The sequence below is a fragment of the Balaenoptera physalus genome (genome assembly GCF_965194825.1).
Source record: "Balaenoptera physalus genome assembly, chromosome: 6".
NCBI classification, from domain to species: domain Eukaryota; kingdom Metazoa; phylum Chordata; class Mammalia; order Artiodactyla; family Balaenopteridae; genus Balaenoptera; species Balaenoptera physalus.
The window spans coordinates 79,042,957-79,059,512 of NC_138885.1; the positions used below are offsets into that span (position 1 = coordinate 79,042,957).

Consider the following 16,556-nt stretch of genomic DNA (forward strand, 5'->3'; position numbering starts at 1 on the left):
ATGGGATGGGGAGGGTGGGAGGGAGGGAGATGCAAGAGGGAAGAGAAATGGGAACATATTGTATATGTATAACTGATTCACTTTGTTATAAAGCAGAAGCTAACACACCATTGTAAGGCAATTATACTTCAATAAAGATGTTAAAAAAAAAAAAAAAAAAAAAAAAAAAAAAAAAAAAAAGTAGGTCAGGTCGTGTCACTCCAGTGTCTTCCTATCTAACTCAGAGAGAAAACCAGAGCCTGCAAAGCCTTCAAGCCCAACAGGTCACAAGCCTTTTTTTTAAAGGCTGTTGCCTTTAAAAAAAAATTTTTTTTTGTAGTCATCCTCATTGGAGTGAAGTAGCATCTCATTGTAGTTTTATTTGGATTTCCCTAATGACTAATGATGCTGAGCATCTTTTCATTTGTATATCTTCTTTCGAAAAATCTCTGTTCAAACCTTTTGCCCATATTTAAATTGGGTCGTTTGCCTTTTGTTGTTGAGTCATGAGGAGTTCTTTATATATTCTGGATACTACCCTTATCAGAGCTGTTACTGCACATATTTTCTCTCATTCTGTAAGTTGTCTTTTTTACTTTCTTGATAGTATTTGTTGATGGAAAAAAGGTTTTAAATTTAAAGAAGTCCAAATTTCTTTTCTCAAGTCTATCTCTTCTTGTGTTGCTTAGATTTTTACTGTCATTTTAAAAACCATTGCCTAACCCAAAGTCCTGGAGATTTTTACTTTTTAACAATTTTTTACTTTTTTTACTTTTTAAAATATTTATTTTTACTTTTTAAAATATTTATTTATTTACTTTTTACTTTTTAAAATATTTTTACTTTTTAAAATATTTTTTTACTTTTTACTTTTCAAAATATTTTTACTTTTTTAAATATTTATTCATTTATTTGGCTAGGCCGGGTCTTAGTTGTGCACGTGGGATCTTTGTGTGCCACGTGCGGGATCTTCATTGCTGCATGCAGGATCTTTTAGTTGTGCCATGTGGGATCTTTAGTTGTGGCATGCAGGATCTTTAGTTGTGGCATGCGGGCTCTAGTTCCCTGACCAGAGATCAAACCCCAGGCCCCCTGCGTTGGGAGCACAGAGTCTTAACTACTGGACCACCAGGGAAGTCCCTGGTTTTCTAAGTTTTATACTTTTAGCTCTTACTTTTATATCTCTGATCCATATAGAGTTAATTTTTGTATATGGTGTGAAGTAGAGGCCCAGATTCATTCTTTTGCATGTGGTTTTCTAGCTCTCCCTGCATCATTTATTGGAAAGACCTGTCTCTTCCCTTTAAATGGTCTTGGCTCCCTTGTTGAAAATGAATTGACTGTGAATGTATGGGTTTATTTCTGGACTCTCAATTCTATTCCATTGATCTATACATGCATCCTAATTTTTTTGATCATTGTCCTTCTGCAGTAAATTTTGAAATTGGGGAGTGTGAGCCCTGCAGTGTTTTCATCTTTTTCAAGATTGTTTTGACTAGTTGGGGTTCCTGGCAATTCCATATGAATTTTAGGATAGCTTGTCCATTTCTACAAAAATGGTAGTTGGAATTTTTTTTTTTGTGGAATTTTGATAGCAATTTTATTGGATCTGTCTATCACTTTGGTAATATTGCCATCTTAATATTAAGTCTTTCAGTCCTTGAACATGAGCTGTCTTCTGTTTATTTAGGTCTTCTTTAATTTCTTTCAAAAATATTTTGTAGTTTTCTGTGACAAGTCATGCACTTCCTTAGTTACGTATTTTATTCTTGTTAAATGCTATTTAAAATAGAATTGTTTTTTAAAATTTCATTTTCATATTTTTCATTGCTAGTGTATAGAAAAACAATTCATATTAGTATACTGATCTTGTATTCTATACCTTTTCTGTACTTGTTTATTAGCTTTAATAGTTTTATTGTGGATTCTTTAAAGTTTTCTGTAAGTAAGATTCTATCATCTTTGAATAGAGATAGCTTTACTTCTTTCTTTCCAATCTGGATACCATTTATTTAATTTTTTTCTTGCTTAATTGCACTGGCTAGAACCTTCTGAACAATGTAGAATAGAAGTGTCATGAGTGGGCACTGTTGTCCAGTTCTTGATCTTAGGGGAAAAGCATCCATTCTTTCACCAGTAAGTATGATGTTAGCTGTGGGCTTTTCATAGGTGCCCTTTATCAGGTCAAGGGAGTTTGCTTCTATTCCTATTCATCAACTGGAGGTGTCACTTACTGGATAACACTGTTGTGAGGTATATGCATATGACATGTCTAATGCAGTTTGACCAGCACATAGAAGGTGGTGAATATTTATTACTTTTGACTGTCTGCCTTCAAGTTACTGATAAAAACACTTATGGCACTTGATTTCTACAGGTCTGACGTAGAATAGCTATTAAAGATTCACTCTGTTTCTTTTTCTTTTCCACAGGCATATTGTGATCTGATTTTCATGTCTTACTAAATAAAATCACCATGCTCTGGGTTTGCCTAAAGAATGTTGAGTTCTAGATATAACAATAAATATTTTAATATTATAGCACTTATCCTTCCATAACAAATCACATTAAAACCAACCCCTTCATAACAAGAAGCATTCATAGATTCAACTATTAGCCTACTCATTTTAAACGTTAACTGCTGTTAAGGCAAAAGAATCTAGATCATCTCTTTAGCCTTCACATAAAACAAGTCCATTGTCTACTTTTCATATATTGAAGAGATGATAGAATGATCTTTTCTTTTAAGTAAGTAGTTTTTTGGCAGGGTTGTGGAATTGCTGAATGCTTGAAGATTGTCTGCCAGGTGGGGCGACTAGACAGAGGAAAGAGTGCAATCCTGTATGTAAAGTCTCTACTGTGGACTGAGACCTTTATGAATGTAAGTGGGCAGATGCAGCATTCAGCAAACTTATCCATTTTTTTGAAGAAATAAAAAAGGCCTGACATATAGAAAATCATTTTATTGTTATTCCAATATAGAAGGAAAACCAGAATCATTCATATTCTCTGAAGTCGTCTGCTTCATTTAACGTCATAGAGTTTCCTTATAAGAACCTTCCAATTGAGGACATCTTCAACTCCACATTGGTAAGTCATTGATTTGGGGAAATGGAATAAATGCACTCAGTTCAATACCATAGATATTTTAATTTTATTTTAAATAATGACAGTTAATTATTTTGATAATTTAAAGTAACTTGAGTTATTTGAATGGATTATAACCTAGTATAAACTAGTTTAATATTACTATTTTCCTCCCCCCATCCCAGAATTGTTAAAGGTAGACCTTTTACTTTAGCATCTTGTCCTTTGTAAGATACTTAGCATCACTAAATTTCATGAGGGAAAATTTGGGGAATTTCTCCCCACAGAGTTAGAAAGTTGGAAATTAACTGCAGTAAGTGAGGGCATTTTATAAATCTTTAATTTGAGGATTAAAATGGGACCAACACATCATAAACTGGGTTGGATTATTTAAAAATCATTTCAGAGTCAGTCAGAGGTTAACCTGTTGAGAGTTTCATGTGTGTGTGTGTGTGTGTGTGTGTGTGTGTGTGTGTATGCTATTGATACCAAATGTGTAATCATAAATTATCATGTACTAGAAAAGAAAATAATGTAACATTGACATAAAATATAGTAGACATTCAGATATTTGTTGAATGATTCAGTGAACTATTTTTAAAACTCAAGTACTTTTTCCCCCAACAGGTTACCACTAATGTCACCTGGGGCATTCAGCCAGCACCCATGCCTGTACCTGTGTGGGTGATCATTTTAGCAGTTCTCGCAGGATTGTTGTTACTGGCTGTTTTGGTATTTGTAATGTACAGGGTAAGTGATGGACTTAGGAAGAGAGGGAGGGAGGGGAAGCAGAAGAAAAGGAGAAGGGAGGGAGCAAAAGAAGGGAGGGAAAGAAGAAAGGGACCTTTAATGATGATGCATGATGAGCACTCCTTATCATTTGAAGGAAGAAAAATTCAACTAAGTGCCATTTAAATTCTCTTGGTCATAATATGGTCACTCAGAATACTTTCAGTATTCTTCATTGATGTGGCAGTAATGTGAGTTTTTTTTTTCACCTGGCAGATGGGCTTCTTTAAACGTGTCCGGCCACCTCAAGAAGAACAAGAAAGGGAACAGCTTCAACCTCATGAAAATGGTGAAGGAAACTCAGAAACTTAACTGTGATTTTTAAGTTGTGCTACATCCTGTCCCATTAGAAGTACCAACTTCATTATAGATTTTAAAATTTCCTTCATGAGGAATAAAGTTCCAAGACTGTACTGCTGATGGTACCCATTGGTATTAAGCACAAAGTGAGAGCAATATTTGTCAACCTTTTCATTATAATTAAGTTCAGACATACATTTAATACACATCCACTGACTTGTATTTTTAGGTATTTAAATAATAACATTTCAAGTGATAGATCTTCTTCAATGTACGTAAGACAGGTAGTGCCTGAGTTACCACTTTATCTAAAATAGTACCTCCTACAATTATTGTTTCTGATTTTGTATGTTGGATTTTGTTTGTTGTTGTTTTTGTTGTTTTAAAGCAATCCACATTTGGGCCTTAGGATCCACATCTTTTGTAGAGATACTTACTGTTAATACACATTACACTACAGTTGAGTTTTCAAGCTAACTTTATAACTGCATAAACTTGGATTTTAATATTACCTATGTGGTAGAACTTTAAAAAAAGAAGAAAGCGTGATCCCATCAAAACTCTTTCCTGTAATAGCAAAGGTACAGTTTTTTGTTTTAATCTGAAAATTGAGTACATGCTATTAAATTTTTATTTATATTTTTATCCACAGTCCATTTGATTACATTTTATTTTGTATAAGTTTAAGTTCTATTTCAAATCCTTTAAGTCAATTTATACTAAAAATTAGTTTTATAATCAAAAATGCCTCTTTTGTGTAGTCATTTAATTTCTGCTAAACATCATGATGCTTGAAGCCATATGGAGTTGGAAATCATTTCCAAAGTACATTTATTCCATTGCATTAGTCTGGCTATACACAATACAATCCAAAAAAAAAAAAAAAGAAGCATTTAAATTAAAAGACTATGTTTGTAGTTCTTTGACAGAGTTGCTTATTAATAGTTTGTTCTTAGATTAAAGCAAGAGTTTTCAGTTGGGATTAATTTATTTTCCTCCTATATATGTATTTTTCCTTACGTTTCCAAAACTGTTACTGAGAATGTGTCAAGATCAATGAGGAATCTTTATAACTTAGAGGAACCTGCACTCAACCTCCCAACCCTGCAAGAAATGCTTGGAATTGAAATTCTTAAAGTAGCTCACTGGTTTACTTCTAGCAATAGTGTGGTGCTGCTCAGATGGATATTACCTCAGTTGAAGCCAGGTGTAACATGTAAAACCAGTCTATAAACCAGTCTAACATGTGAAACCAGCTATCAAAATGACTTCTTAGAGGTTATTTTATAAGCAATTTGAGTTATTGGAAACCTTTTTAAACTTTCTTAGGTTTATTAATATAAATTACTTTTCTAGGATTTTTAATTAAAAGCTGCACAGGTGGCAAGTTGTAGTTTTATAAGTCCGTAGGGTGATGAACCTTCTAGAGGAATATGTGAATTATTCACAGTTCCTCCAGGCCTGGGGATAACTATTAATTATACCTATTTTTGTGCAATTACATCATGTTGTGCATTAGAAATTGAGAGTTTGATAGCTTTTTAACTACTGTCTTCATTAGGCAATGATAAATATGTCCCTTAAATAACTGAATATTTTTCTATGTTTTAAAAATAATTGAAATTTATCTTGCCATGTCTTGTGTTATAACTCCCTAACAAGTGCCTAAGCTAGAATATATTCATAAAATAGAGGCATATGTAGGTGAGTTATACAAGTTAGAACATTGACAAGACCCTATATTTAGCTTTAGTGATTTTCAAAATTAATAGGTGTTGTAATATAGATTTTATTAGTAGCTCAAAAGATCTTAGTCATATGCAGTAAGTATTTTTATTACCAATAAATTTAAAGTTTTTTAAGAAAAAAATATTTTTATCCTAGGGCCTGCCACCAGACAGTCACTGAGTTGGTCTAGAACAATGTTCACCTTACCTGTTTTCCCACCTAATAGCAGTCATTCCTGAAAATATCTGTTGGATAGAAAGTCACTCTTTTAAAAAAATGTTGCTATTTGCTTTTGCACAATCTGTTCCTTTTATGGCCTCTTATCTCAAGGTATAATCTTTTACCGGAGATTGAAGGAGGAGCCAAAATAGCTCAGTTGGGAGAGCATTAGACTGGAGGAGATTGAAGGGTGTTGTCATGGAAATTAACATGATGCTTTAAATTGCTCTTATGGAATGTAGTTTAAAGCAATAGTATTTTCTTTAAGAAAAATGAAGATTTATATCTGTACAAAAATATGGTAGGAGTATAATTTAAAAACCTAGTCTTTGAGGAAAATATTTGGGAAATGGTGAGTTTCTTTTTACCCTAAAGTAGCATGTGAATGTTTTGGTTAAAATGTCAAAAAATAATCACTGCTGTGTTTGTGATTTATTGAGAATTGAAAGCCATTTTGAGTGTAAAATTCTTATAATCTGATTCAGTTTAAGAAAACACACATGGTTGGGGTTGAGAATATTTAAAACATTTGATATTGGTAAGAAATATTAATGCTGTTGTTGATTTCTTAAATAGGCATTTATTTCAGACTTGATATTTTGAGAACCATTTGTGTGAGGGAGGCGCTTTCCTTTTCTTCCCTTTACCTTTTTCTTATAATTGGTGGTTATTGTAATTCTGATTAAGTTCTTAATACTGAATTGTAAAACAATTAATCAAAATATTAGTGCCACAATTCTACCTGTTATGAAACTACTTAGTCATAGTCAATTCTCACTGATACTTTATATAAAGAGAAAATTCAAGTATTAGAGACGATACTGGCTTCCTTAAGAGGATGTGAAAGATTTTTCATAGTGAATCATGACCCTAAGAGAGATGTATGTGGCAAAAGTATAGTATATAATAAATAGATCTGCTGGTTTTTTATAAGGCAAACAATTGTAAGTTGATTGATGTTCCTGTGTTAGAGAATGTAGTGTTGAGCTTGGCAAAGAATAAGTCATTCGTGGAATCCTTGTGTTTGACTGTTGCTTATCTCAGTGTCACTGTGTTAGTGCTCTTGGATAGCTTGTATATGTGATAGTTTGATTAATAAGAAAAAAATATAAAATTTGAAAATCGAATATAGGATCCAAAATGGTGAATGAAATGACTGAATACTCAAGTGTTTTGGAGAGTATTTCTTTTAACCTGTTGGTAGGCTAGTTTGAACGATGAACCTATGGACATGTAGAATGCATATATGCTTGTATTTCATTGTAATTTCTGATATATAATGAATTTCTTGGGAGAGGTACTGAATCTTTGATTTTTCTTGTCATTCTTCTCAAGTGCAATATAACAATGTAACCAAACCTAGATATTTCAAAGTCATTATTAATTTAGTAAACCTAATCTAAATGGAGATTTATTAGTATTTTTTGTTAGCAGGAAGGAATGATTTTGAGATGGATATACGAATGAAGTTATTTACCCCTAAAAGGTCCATTTTACACTTTATTTCAGGCTGGACATGAACTATTCCCTGCTAGTTTTGAAACACTTTGCAATATCTTAAAGTAACTTGGAAGCTGTGTATATCAATTAATTTCCTACCTAAGTAACATAGAAAATAATTTTCTTTATTTAGCTCTCTTGTGATCACCCACATTGGGTGAGACATAAAATGAGTGTCTTCTAAAATTTGTCATTTACTAACTTGATTTGAGTTAGTGAAAACTGGTACAGTGTTCTGCTTATTAGTCTCCAGTGTGTAACTTGTGTCTGTTCAATAAACTTGAGCATATGGTGCCACTTATGTGCAAGGACTTTATATTTTCCTTCTATTATGTTGTTTTGTTTTGTTTTTTAATCACATGAGCTAGCAGTAGTGCACTAAAAGGATGACCTCAAAGAGGTGACACACCTCTTTAAAAGCCCACATTCTTGGGGCTTCCCTGGTGGCACAGTGGTTGGGGGTCCGCCTGCCAATGCGGGGGACGCGGGTTCAAGCCCTGGTCTGGGAGGATCCCACATGCCGTGGAGCAGCTGGGCCTGTGAGCCACAACTGCTGAGCCTGCGCATCTGGAGCCTGTGCTCCGCAACAAGACAGGCCACGATAGTGAGAGGCCCGCGCACCGCGATGAAGAGTGGGCCCCACTTGCCGCAACTGGAGAAAGCCCTCGCACAGAAACGAAGACCCAACACAGCCAAAAATGAATAAATAAATAAATAAATAATTTAAAATGAATATCTGCTTAAAAAAAAAACATATGAATTTTTTAAAAAAACCACATTCTTAAGAGTGTTAGTTATTTGAAAAAAGGTGTCACAAACAGAGCAAAAGGAAACTAATGTTAAAATACACCAATTACAAATCATAGAATCATAGACATTTAAAATTTTGAAGGGACTTCCAATTTCAATAATGGCAAAGTAGCTTGTATCAGATAACAATGAATGAAATGAGGAATAGGAAGCAAAAAAAGAAACTTTTAAAGACACTGCAGATACTAAAAGCAGCAGAAACTGGAGGGAATTAGTCTCAAGGAAGGGAACCACACTTTTCCCTGAGTTTACTCTCTGTTGTGTGGATGGAATGCAAGCAGAAAAGTGCCCCCTCATTTCCTAGAATGATGGGACTGCCATCATGGCTAGAAATTGAGGGATGGGGGAAGGGAGAAGCCACATTGTGGGAAAGGGGAATATTTTTCCCTCAAAGTCTTGGCTGACCCTGACTCTGCTCTAGTGAGGGCCCAAAAGGAAAACAGCAGATGGAAGTTTGAAAGAACTGAGCAGTTATTCCAGCTACTGTCCAATGCAGGAGAAACAAGAGACTGTAGTTCAAGTCTTACCCAGTGACAGGGCCTTGGAAACACCCCAGTCTTTCCATTGAAACCCCAGAGGATCTATTCCTTGGGAATAAATAGTACATCCCAAGATTGATTGATTCACCCTAGGATGAAGGGTAAAGCCAGTGTCCCACCCTAACAAAGCATGAAACCAAGCTTCCACAAGTTTAAGGTGATCCACCTGAAATTTAATTGTCTGCTCATAAAGGCAGTTACTTTCAGAGGAAGATAACACAACCAAAAGACTCCAGTGTATCATTCATAAGGTCGTGTGTGTGTAAATGGGAAGAAAGGAAAATGTGATGCTTGGCTTTGAGAAGAAATAGTCAATAGAAACAGACCCACAAACAATTTAACAGGTATGACTTTAAATAACTATGATAAATATGTTAAAGAGTCTATAGGGACACATGAAAATTATGGATGAAAAGACAGGCATTTCAAGAGAGGTTTGGAAAGTAACAAAAGAGACTCAAGTGGAAATCTTTAGACTGAAAAAATATATCTGAAGTCAGAAATTCATTGGAGGGGGATTACAAATAGATTGGGTAGGACAGAAGAAAGGATCAATGAACTTAGAGATAGATCAATAGGACTTATCCAAACTGAAGCACAGATGGCAAAAAAAAACCCAAAAAACAAAAAAACAGCCTCGATCTGTGGGACAAATCTAGGTGCAAAAGGAGTCTTAGGAGAGAGAAAAATGGGACAGACAAAATATTCGAAGCCAAAAAGTTTCCAAATTTCATCAAAAAGAGCAACCTGCAATTCTGGAAGTTCAACAAACCCTAAACAGGACAATTGCAGATAACACCATCTATGCAGGTCATGGTCAAACTGCTAAAAAGCACACGTTGGAAGGAGTTTACCTCACTCCCTTCGTATTGTTAACCATGCCCAGAGGGTTCATTACTTGTCTAAAGTAGTTACCGGCAGGATTGGGACTAAAGCTTGCATATTCAAACACCTAGTACGTTATGCATTCTGCTGTGCAACACTGCCTGAACTACTAGTCACAGTTTATAAAATAGATTTGTTATTATCTAGGGGATAGGTTGGGATGTCTGAATATCAATTGATGTACCACCAATGCTTTTCCAATTACAGTTGGCTCTCGAGCAACAGGATTTGAACTGCATTGGTTCCACCTATACGTGGATTGTTTCAATAGTAAATACTGTTGGGCTTCCCTGGTGGCGCAGTGGTTGAGAATCTGCCTGCTAATGCAGGAGACACGGGTTCGAACCCTGGTCTGGGAAGATCCCACATGCCGCGGAGCAACTAGGCCCGTGAGCCACAACTACTGAGCCTGTGCGTCTGGAGCCTGTGCTCCGCAACAAGACAGGCCACGATAGTGAGAGGCCCGCGCAACGCGATGAAGAGTGGCCCCCGCTTGCCGCAACTAGAGAAAGCCCTCACAGAAACGAAGACCCAACACAGCCAAAAATAAATAAATAAATAAATTAATTAATTAATTAAACAAAAAGTAGTGAATACTGTTGTACTGCCTGATCCTTGGTTGGTTGAATCCCCAAATGTGGAACTTTGGATATGGAGGAACCACAGATACAGAGCACTGACTATAAACTATACTTGATTTTCGCAGAGGGTCGTAGCCCCTAACCCCTGTGTTCAAGTGTCAACCGGAATATTTTTACTCATTTTCTAAACTGTCTTGAATTGCCTAGAGAATTATATAGTTAGATTCCCTTTTACATTCAGGTTCACTTTCCTTGTCAGCTTCACTTCCTGAAGCATAGCAAATACATAAATTGGTGTTGTTTTAATAGAAGGAGGACTTAGATTTTGAACTTCACACAGTAACTTACCTTCATGTTGTAAACCTAATTTTTTTCAAAGTAATTCTCAAAGTTCTTCTACATCATTTCTCAGATATTAGAGTGTTGAAATGGAATCTTTAGGGATTACTTTTTAGTCAATCTTGTAGTCAGAATATTAATTACTCGTTACAAAGTTATTCACGAAAAAGCACTAAGTAATGTACAAATGTAGCAGTATTTAATTTGGAGAATTACGCTCTCCACTTGAGTAATAGAAGTGATTCTTGATTTTGGATAGGGTCATGGTAAGTTTACCATAGAAAGCAAGAAAGTTCTGGTGACTTACAAATTTTCTCATCTTTCAACAGTGCAGTTAAAGTTCTTTTTTGGGATTATAAGTGACATAAACCCCTTTAAAATTCAGAAATATCACCACCTGATTGACAGACAAGTGAATGATTTTGAATTTTTCAGTACACCTTAGTGAAGAAATGAAAGGGAAGAGTTTATTAAAGAATAAGCAAATTTCCTACTTCTTAGTAATACTAGTTTTGACTTTCTGACTTGAACCTTTACTACTAAACCAGAGCGAAGCACTTCACTATCATGTGGTACTAAATTACTAGCAAAAATTGAACCTGAAGGTTCTTTTCTCAATCACTCCACAGGTATTCAGTGATTACCAAGTAATAGTTAGAGATGACGGAACAGAAACTAATTTTACCATATTCCCACTGAACAGCCCTAGCCTCTCAAGGGAACCCTAAAACAGCAGCAGTATAGGAGTGATTTAATGACAGAGCTGAGAATCTGGTTTACACACTGTACAGAAATAGTCCCCTCTTTTCACCTCTAATTCTCCAAATCCAGTTCTTAACATTATCTACTCCATATCCTTTCCTAGATCCACACAGGCTTGGTCATTGTGTGAGGCTAGTGACCTCATGCCTTGGATAGTGAATTAGTTTTAAGTTATTGCAGTCTTTTTGCCGTGATAGGTAACATATTCACAGAATCCGGCATTAGATCATGGACATCTTTTGGAGGGCATTATTATGTCTACCACAGTCCATGGTCTGGCCCTCAAAGATTCACATCAGTCTCACACGCAAAATACATTCAACCCATTCCTAAAGTCCCCCAAAGTCAAACCACTGCAACATCAACTCAAAGTCCAAAATGACTTCTTAATCTCAGCAGCTCGAATGTCCCAAATCTCATCATCTAAATTATGGGCAAGGCTTGGCTATGATCCATCCAGGGGTACAATTTGTCTCTATATGTGAACACGTGAAACTAAAGAAACAAGTTTTCTGCTCCCAACATATCACAGTAAGACAAGCATATGATAACAATTATAGACATTCTGGTTAAAAAAAGGGAAGAAATAGAAGGAAAATAAAAGAAGTCACTGGTCCCAAGCAATTCCAAAATCCAGCTGAGCAATCTACATTTGGTTTCAAAGTCTATGAATTTCTGTGGTTTCAAACTATGTGGTTCTCAAACTCTGTGGCTCATGGCTTCACCTTCTGAGTCATCGTTTTTCCCCCATGAAATGTAGCAAATGTTTACAGCTGAGTATTGTTATCATCTTCTTCCTACTGATAAGACTGTGTGGGTTCAGTATGCTTTTTCATTTTGTACACTATCCCTTTAGACCAAGCTGGCAGTGTTTCTGCTGATATAAAATTCACAGGAACCTTACGGATCGCCTGTGTATGTCAAGGATATTTCACTCCATTAGACTAGAGGCTACTCCACAGAGCTTTCCTAAATACTCTCATCTCTATTTTTGGCTTCTGTTGGGTTGTGTGAGGAGAATCTATGAGTCACACACTTAATCTCTTCAAAAAAAAATTTCTGAGATATTAGCAAATGTTTGTACAGTCTCTGTGTTCTTTCTAGAGCAAACTCTCTTTAAAGTAAATCTCTAAATCTCTTAATTTTAGCATCTTCTGCAACCTGGATATGTTGAAAATTTCCCAAATCATAAAGTCCTGGCTTCCTGGGTTCTATTTTTTGAAGATTCATATCTATTTCATGAATTTAGATAGTTAAGGTCAAGACACACAAGAGTGGGGTCAGAGGGCTTGGCACATAGACAGGCCCTCAACAGTCTTGTCCCTAAAACAATCCAAGCTTTTGAAGATCTAGATCTGGTCTTGGAGTAAACTCTGGCTTGAGCCTTTTAATCTAGGTTGAGCTGGCTCCATCACGTCCCACTACACATTGGGCCATCCTAGCTCGAGTGCCTAATGAACTCTTTTCTACCGAGCCACCATATTTGGAGCAAACTTGTTGGGGGTGAGGGTGGAAAGTACCTGAAATGCCATGGAGAAAAATTGCACAGCAGGTAATCCATGCATGCTGACCCCAGAGAATCTTAATGATTTACATGCCTGTACCTGAGAAGGACCTCTAAACCCAGAGTTTAGTGACTATTTGAACCATATGACCCACTTTGGTTAATAATCCCAAACTGTCCCTATCTGTATGGATAACCCTACCTGGATAAATGATTCTTAGTCAAAGAAATACAAATTTGAACTTTGTTCAACCCTCTTTAACAGTTAGTCCTTTGGTTTTCAAACTCAAATTAAATGGCTCACTATCAAACGAAGGCAGCAGTGTTGGAGGAAGAGTCATAATTTAAGGAAACAGTCAATTACTAAAACTTGCAAATCATATTTCCAAAAAGGTAAACGTTCTTACCCCTCACGTAAATATATATCTAATATATTTAATGTTATTAAATCTAACTAACTCTGTTCCTCTAGGAACAATGGTTCAGTATTTGCTAATTGAGTGTTTGCAGTGACTATATAAAATATAACAAGAAAAATAAGAATTGATTACATATAAAATAAAATTTTATATACATTATAAAAATATACAAATGAAACAGAACAATACTACATAACATTAACAAAAGAAGTAATGGCTGACATTTACTGAACAGTTCCTATAGCAAGAAGCTCTAAGTATTTATATGTTATCTTATTTTGTTATCTCCTTTAGGCTCTGTTATTTCTCCCACTATACAGTTGAGAAAACTGAGGCCGAGAATCTTCTGTAAATCACATAGCTGTGAGGGGTGGATACCAGAGCCGTCTGACTCTGGGCCATTCTCCATTAACTAACAGTTCTGCCTCTTAAAATCGATTTGTTGATTTAATCAACCAAGTAATCAAACAACCACTGTTGGGCGTTGTGGCAGGAGCTGGAGATACAGCTGTGAATGTGATGGCCCTGACCCTTGTGGAGCCTACACTGGTGAGGATACAGGCAAGAAAATATCCATTTTAAGTAACAGAGTCCTAAGGGGAAATACGAGGGTCATGAAAGTTCATAGCAAGGGCTCCTAATCAAAGCCAAGGGTGTCAGGGAAAGTACCCTAGAGGAAGTAATACCTAAGCTAACCTTGAGGCTCTGTGGGAGCCTGTCAGTTAGGGATGAGGGAGTAGAGTTCCAGACGAGGAAATCAGTATGTGCAACCTAAATAAGTCTAGTTCAAGGGAGTAAAAGAAATCCTTCCTTTCCCTTCCCTTCCCTCCCCCCACCAACCCCCATCTCTGTGTTTATGTAGGAAATATTAAAAGATGAGCCTGCATAGTCAGAGGATATATTGTGAAGGGCTTTGTAAATCTGTTGGGGATTTTGGACGTTATGCTAAGAGCAATGAGGAGGTACCAGTAGATCTTAAGCAAGGAAGAATTATTATATATGTATGGTATTACAATCTGCTTTCCGATGGCTCTTGCAGTATATTTATAAAAGCGAAGACATTCTAACATTAATGATTACATTGTATTAAGCATGAACAGTATCACGGATTAGGAACCTGAAAATAACTTCCTAGATCAACCGGCATCTTCCATTCCTTTGTAAAACACACTGGCTGACATGTTAAGTACATGAAATTGGCAGAATACCCTTTCCTGAACATCTGCTTGGTTTTGCCCCCACCAGTTGGTCTGTGTCTGTGCAGAAAGTAAGTTATGTTTGTTTACACAGTTGTTTTTGGCAGTTCTATGTGTTATAAGGTATGGATGAAATATAAATTTAAATGAAGTATATTTTTCTATGAAAACTAAGTTTAATACTAAGTGGGTGAGAAAATGGTAAAACTGGGGAAAAATTGAAAATAGAAGGATTTGGCATTCGAATTGTTTGTCAAGAGTTTTTAAGCACTCCTTCCACTTAACCGAAAACTGCAAATAATAGGGATGCATTGTAATTGTGGTTTACTACTTCAAACCCTAGGATGTGGTTAGATTTAAAAAAAATTATTGGCCCTACGTCAAAAGATTGGTAAATGAATATATATTTGCCTATTTTAAGATAAAATAAGCAGCCTAAAATATATTTTAAATATATTGATTTTTTTTTGTCTCGACCTACTTTTTTGATTCACCAACTATTAGCCCTGATTGCATCCAATAATATGGCTTTTGTATATTGCACAGAAATTAAGCGTAAACTATACAAGTAACGGAGCATTTAAAAACGATCTAAAACCCATCTTGATTAGCAAAGCTTATTTCTTTAAACAGTCTGTAGTATTGAAGGATTTCACGTCTACCCTCCACTGAGGGCTGTGAAATCAGCAACTTTGCCTCTGGAAGGTCAGCTTCTAATATATTAAAGGTGACTTGGCCACCGTAAGGCAGGATGACAGAAATCCTGGCAGCATTCCTTTCCTTCTGATCTGCCAGTCAGGATTCTGGAACCATTTCCATTTTCTCCTTTCTTCTCTCCAGGAGCAGAGGTAAATTGGAGGAAAATGCAACAAAAACAGCTTGATGAAACTAATGAAGACTCTCTGCATTCAGCCTCCCCCCAATAATTCCTGCTCACACAGGCGAGGCAAAGCCATGATGGAATAGTGGTGTTTAGTGTGAGGGACCTCACTTTGGCATCTCTCTTCAAAAAATTATGTAGCCCACATTATGTAGTTTATTTCCATCTAAAAATCACTAAAAAACAACGCAAGCTCATGGCGAAAGTTTCAAACAGCGCTGAAAGGTAAAGTCACTTCTTATTAGTGTAGCCTTGGGCAAGACAGTTGCCTCTCTGATCTTCAGTGTTTCCATTTGCTAAACAGAATAATGAGAGCTAATTTGTAGGACTGCTTTGAGGATACGAGATAATGTATGTAAAATGCCTATTATTATTATTAGTTATGGTTATATAGGCACTAGTTTCATATCCTTGACCAAAGAATAACTTTCCACTAGTGAGAAATTTGTTCTTTTCCAGCATGTTGGAAACATTGGGACGAACACACAAAAGAGTGGTGATTGTGGAAAGGGACTGTCCAATCAGCCAAATCATCTGAATCAACTATGATGGTAAAGGATGTGACGTCACGGATCACATTTACATTATATTATGAGATGTCCCACAGACATTCCAAATACAAAGAGACTACAACTGAACAAGCCATGGCTTATCACCTATTCTGTAGTCAGTAGTACCAGCTAATCTTGACAATGTCATAAGCAGCCACCCAAGATCTCAATCTGGCAATTTGAGTGTCATACTAGACATACCCATCTTTCTCCTTCTCTCTTCCTCACCCAAACAATCAACCAGTTTTGCTGATTCTAGCCCTACCTACTGAATCTCCCACTCCTTTCTTCTCCTTTCTGGTCTCACAAGCCTTTGGTATCTCCTCACTGGCTTTTGCAAACACCACTAAACTGGCCTCCTCTCCGCCAATCTATCCCTCTTCCTCTTCCATACTGATAGCAAAGTGATCCTTTGAAAACGCAGACTGGTAGCAAGTCCCTTCCCTGATTAATTTCTTTCACTATTTCATAATCACTTGCAATGTAAA

General features: G+C 36.1%; 1 protein-coding gene across 2 annotated transcripts in view; it reads left to right on the forward strand.

The window, feature by feature from the left end:
• The window catches only part of ITGAV (integrin subunit alpha V), an 89,399-nt gene extending 81,496 nt beyond the window's left edge, over positions 1-7,903 (forward strand). For both annotated transcript variants that reach the window (XM_082466676.1, XM_082466677.1), the window contains exons 27-30: positions 2,747-2,860; positions 2,962-3,069; positions 3,694-3,816; positions 4,072-7,903. In XM_082466676.1, coding sequence (XP_082322802.1) covers positions 2,747-2,860; positions 2,962-3,069; positions 3,694-3,816; positions 4,072-4,167 — 441 coding nt within the window. In that variant the 3' untranslated portion in view covers positions 4,168-7,903. The remainder of the gene's footprint in view (positions 1-2,746; positions 2,861-2,961; positions 3,070-3,693; positions 3,817-4,071) is intronic.
• Positions 7,904-16,556: the final 8,653 nt, after the last annotated feature.